General features: G+C 45.8%; 1 protein-coding gene across 1 annotated transcript in view; it reads left to right on the plus strand.

Annotated features, from left to right (window-relative positions):
- Nucleotides 1-2,371: 2,371 nt before the first annotated feature.
- The window catches only part of sema4gb (sema domain, immunoglobulin domain (Ig), transmembrane domain (TM) and short cytoplasmic domain, (semaphorin) 4Gb), a gene marked incomplete at its 5' end in the record, with an annotated part of 8,811 nt that continues 6,182 nt past the window's right edge, over nt 2,372-5,000 (plus strand). The window contains 2 exon segments of the mRNA XM_062442577.1: nt 2,372-2,487; nt 3,979-4,133. Coding sequence (XP_062298561.1) covers nt 2,372-2,487; nt 3,979-4,133 — 271 coding nt within the window.

Here is a 5,000-nt window from a genome sequence, read left to right on the forward strand (position 1 = left end):
AGGTTAAAATAAAGTTGCTTAAATCAATTGTTTCTTTGCCTGGAGGGAGAAACAAGAACCTAATTAAAGCTATGAATGCAAAGTTCTGATCAATAATAACACATCAATACTTCTGTGTTGGGATTCTTTCATTTTCAACCCCCATGAGCATCGTAGAAAGATAAGGTAGTAACTCTTTAACATTTGAGTTTGGACCAATTTAACCCTCCTGTTGTCCTCGAGTCAAGGAAGGAAGGGAGGAAGGTAGGGAGGAAGGAAGGAAGGGAGGAAGAAGGAAGGGAGGGAGGAAGGAAGGAAGGGAGGAAGAAGGAAGGAAGGGAGGGAGGAAGGAAGGGAGGAAGGGAGGAAGAAGGAAGGGAAAAGAGGGAGGAAGGAAGGAAGGGTGGAAGAAGGAAGGAAAAGAGGGAGGAAGGAAGGAAGAAAGGGAGGAAGAAGGAGGGAAGGGAGGAAGAAGGAAGGAAGGGAGGGAGGAAGGAAGGAAGGGAGGAAGAAGGAAGGGAGGGAGGAAGGAAGGAAGGGAGGAAGAAGGAAGGAAGGGAGGGAGGAAGGAAGGGAGGAAGAAGGAAGGGAAAAGAGGGAGGAAGGAAGGAAGGGTGGAAGAAGGAAGGAAAAGAGGGAGGAAGGAAGGAAGAAAGGGAGGAAGAAGGAAGGGGAAGAGGGAGGAAGGGAGGAAGAAGGAAGGAAGGGAGGGAGGGAGGAAGGAAGGAAAGAGGAAGGAAGAAGGAAGGATAGGAAAAGAGGAAGGAAGGAAGGACGGAAGGAAGAAAGAAAGAGAAGGAGGGAGGGAAGAAAGAAGGAAGAGAGGAAGGAAGGGAGGGAGGGAGGAAGGAAGGACAGAAGGAAGGGAGGAAGGAGAGAAGGAGGGATGGAAGGACAGACGGAAGGAAGGGAGGAAGAAGGAAGGAAGGGAGGGAGGAAGGAAGGAAAGGAGGAAGGAAGAAGGAAGGATAGGAAAAAAGGAAGGAAGGAAGGACGGAAGGAAGAAAGAAAGAGAAGGAGGGAGGGAAGAAAGAAGGAAGAGAGGAAGGAAGGGAGGGAGGGAGGAAGGAAGGAAGGGAGGAAGGAGAGAAGGAGGGATGGAAGGACAGAAGGAAGGAAGGAAGGGAGGAAAGAAGGGTTTAATATCTCACACTGTGCTGTAACTTTATATTCTCCTGTTTTTATCTGTTTTATTCCATTTTAGCTTAATCTAATTTCCAATTTAACTCCATTTATCGTGTTTAAATGTCTTTTTATTTCACCATGTGTTGCTTTTATATTCTGTCTTGATGCATTTAATATTTTATGTAAAGCTCTTTGAGTTGACTTGTTGGTGAAATGTGCTTTACAGATAAATACAGATACATTTGCCTTGCCTAAAGATAAAGTGGAATAATAGCTAAACAGTTTGAGGAGAGAAATAGGGAAGTCACTTAATCTTATCCATAATCATCCATATTTGATCAAAACTTCTTAGTTTGACAGTTTTATCTGAGTTTCATGACTTATCAGCTTTCTTTCTTATTATTATTCCAACTTTATCGAGTAAATAATACACATTTATTTTGATGTGAGATGTTGCTGCTGTAGTGCGACATTTAACTACTGAACTTTAAGTTGAGTGAAACAGAAGTGAACTACATCAAAGGCGAAGAGAGTAACACCCGTCTTTACCAAAATATATACTACATTATATTTCCTCTTGAGGTTAACCCTCCTGTTGTCCTCCAGTCAAGGAAGGAAGGAGGAAGAAGGGAGGAAAGGAGGGAAGAAGCAGGAAGGAGGGAAAGGAGGGAGGAAGGAAGGAAGGAAAGAAAGGAAAGAAGGAAGGGAGGAAGAAAAGGAAGGAAGGACGGAGAAAAGAAGGAAGGAAAGGGGGAGGAAGGAAGGGAAGAAAGGAAAGAAGGAAGGGAGGAAGGAAAGGAAGGAAGGAAGGAAGGACAGAGGAAAGAAGGAATGAAGGAAGGTAGGAGGGAGGGAGAAAGGAAAAGAGGAATTGAGGAAGGAAGGAAAGAAGGACAGGAAAGAAGGAATGGAGGAAGGTAGGGGTAGGAAAGAAAGAGAGAGGAAGGAGGGGAGGAAGAAGGGAAGGAAAGAAGGAGATGGGAGGAAGGAAGGAAGGACAGGAAAGAAGGAATGGAGGAAGGTAGGGGGAGGAAAGAAAGAGAGAAGGAGGAAGGGAGGAAGAAGGGAAGGAAAGAAGGAGATGGGAGGAAGGAAGGAAGGACATAAGGAAGGAATAAAGAGGGATGGAGGAAGGAAAGAAGGAAGGGAGGAAGGATGGAGGAAGAAGGAAGGGAGGAAAGGAAAGAAGGAAGGGAGGAAAGAAGGAACAGTGAAAACAGACGGGGTCAGTTTGAGGTTAATAAAGTATGTTGTTTCTCTCTCACAGATGACGGCTGGCTGCACCGAGCTGTGGACATTAATGGAGACATGCACATCATAGAGGAGCTGCAGCTGTTTGATAAACTCCAGCCTGTAGAGAGCATGGTGTTATCCTCTACTCTGGTAGGTATTCATCTATAATGACATCATGTTTAACCCTCCTGTCGTCCTCCCGGGTCAAATTGACCCCATCTCTTTTGACTGTTCCTTCCTTCCTTCCTTCTTTCTTTCCTTCCTTCTTTCCTCCCTTATTTCCTCCCTTTCTTCCTTCCTTCCTCCCACCTTACTCCTTTCCTTCCTTCCTCTTTTCCTTCCGCATCCCTCCTTACTCCTTTCCTTCCTTCCTTCTTTCCTCCCTCCCTTCCTTCCTTCCTTCCTTCCTTCTTTCCTTCCTCATTCCTTCCTTCCTTCTTTCCTCCCTTACTCCTTCCTTCCTTCTTACCTCCCTTACTCCCTTTCTTTCTTCCTTCCTGCCTCCTCCTCCTTACTCCTTTACTTCCTTCCTCTTTTCCTTCCGCCCTCCCTCCTTATTCCTTTCCTTCCTTCCTTCCTTCCTTCCTTCCTTCCTTCCTTCCTTCCTTCCTTCCTTCCTTCCTTCCTTCTTTCCTCCCTTACTCCTTTCCTTTATTCCTTCCTTCCTTCCTCTCCCTTACTCCTTTCCTTCCTTCCTTCCTTCCTTATTTCCTTCCATCCTTCCTTCCTTCCTTCCTTCCTTCCTTCTTTCCTCCCTTACTCCTTTCCTTTCTTCCTTCCTTCCTTCCTTCCTTCCTTCCTTCCTTCCTTCCTTCCTTCCTCCTCCCTTCCTTGACCTGAGGACAACAGGAGGGTTAAACAGCCTTTTTGTTGATGCTAAAATGATGCTAAAGTAAATGTGCTTCCTTGGATAGATCATGTTCTGGATAATTAGATAATTAGTTGCCAGTAAATTATAGCTTTGATTTTTTATATTTTTTTCTCAACGCCAACATTTCACAAACTGTGTGATGCTGATCTGCAGAGAGAGAACGAGCTCTGGGAATTACTTCAACGAGCTTTTGGAACAAAGTCATTAACAAACAAAGAATAATCAGATGCATCGTCTGCAGTACATGTGTGCTACCTGTAAAACCAGGCTTTAACCCTCCTGTTGTCCTCGAGTCAAGGAAGGAAGGGAGGAAGAAGGAAGGAAAGGAGGAAGGAAGGGAGAAAGGAGGAAGGGAAGGTGGAAGGGAGGAAGAAGGAAGGAAAGAAGGAAGGAAGGATGGAAGGGAGGGAGAAGGAAGGAATGAGGAAGGAAGGGAGGACAGAAGGAAGAAGGAAGGAATGAGGGAGGAAAGAAGGACAGAAGGAAGGAAGGAAGGAAGGAGGGAAGGAAGGAAGGAAAGAAGGACAGAAGGAAGGGAGGGTGGAAAGGAAGGAGGGAGGGAGGAAAGAAGGATAGAAGGAAGGGAGGAAGGAAAGGAAGGAAGGGAGGAAGGAAGGAGGGAGGGAGGAAAGGGAGGACAGAAGGAAGGGAGGGAGGAGGGAGGGAGGAAAGAAGGACAGAAGGAAGGGAGGAAGGAAAGGAAGGAAGGAGGGAAGGAAAGAACAGTCAAAAAAGAAACACATTTATTTATTTATCTTTTTCTTTGACAGCGGAGCGTTTACGTCGGCTCGCAGTCCGGAGTCGTCCAGGTACCGATGTCGTCCTGTCAGAGATACACTTCCTGTTACGACTGTGTGTTCGCCAGAGATCCCTTCTGTGCCTGGGATGGGAAGGTGTGCGTCGAAATATCGTCACGTGCACAGAGGTGAGAGGACACACACACAAACACACATGCACTAAGAAAGAAATGCACATACATCGACACATTTATAGACACACAAACTGTATGTGAGTTAACCCTCCTGTTGTCCTCGAGTCAAGGAAGGATGGAAGGGAGGAAGAAGGAAGGAAAGGAGGGAGGAAGGAAATTAAGGAAGGAAGGAAGGGGGAGGAAGGGAGGAAGGGAGGGATGAAGGAAGGAAGGGAGGAAAAGAGGGAGGAAGGAAGGAAGGGAGGAAGGAAGGAAGAAGGAAAGGAGGGAGGAAGGAAGAAGGAAGGAAAGGAGGGAGGAAGGAAGGCAGGAAAGAAAAGAAGGAAGGAAGGACGGAGGAAAGAAAGAAGGTAGAAGGGAGGGAGGAAAGAAGGAAAGAGGGAGGGAGGGAGGGAGAAAATAAATAAGGAAGGGAGGAAGGAAGAAAATAAGGACAGAGGAAAGAAGGAAGGAAGGAAGGTGGGGGAGGAAAGAAAGAGAGAAGAAGGGAGGGAGGAAGGAAAGAAAGAAGGAAGGAGGGAGGAAGGAAGGAAGGAAGGAAGGAAGGAAGGAAGGAAGGAAGGAGGGAAGGAAAGAAGGAACAGTCAAAACAGACGGGGTCAATTTGACCCGGGAGGACGACACAAAGGTTAAACAGATTTGGCAGAAAAGTGTGATAGGAGATGTTTAGTGGTGTAAAAGCTAAAAAATACACTCTCTCTGCTCTCTGAGACATGAATCAAGGTTTAATCACATTTATTGATCAGTCAGATCCACTATTGATGCTTTCTGAACACATCTGTGCTTCAACATTTGGTATAGACACTTTTTATGAAGGTGTAGAATATGAACAGTATGTAAGGGTTAACCTTTATTTTACCT

This window comes from Scomber scombrus, chromosome 21 (genome assembly GCF_963691925.1).
Source record: "Scomber scombrus chromosome 21, fScoSco1.1, whole genome shotgun sequence".
Lineage (NCBI taxonomy): Eukaryota > Metazoa > Chordata > Actinopteri > Scombriformes > Scombridae > Scomber > Scomber scombrus.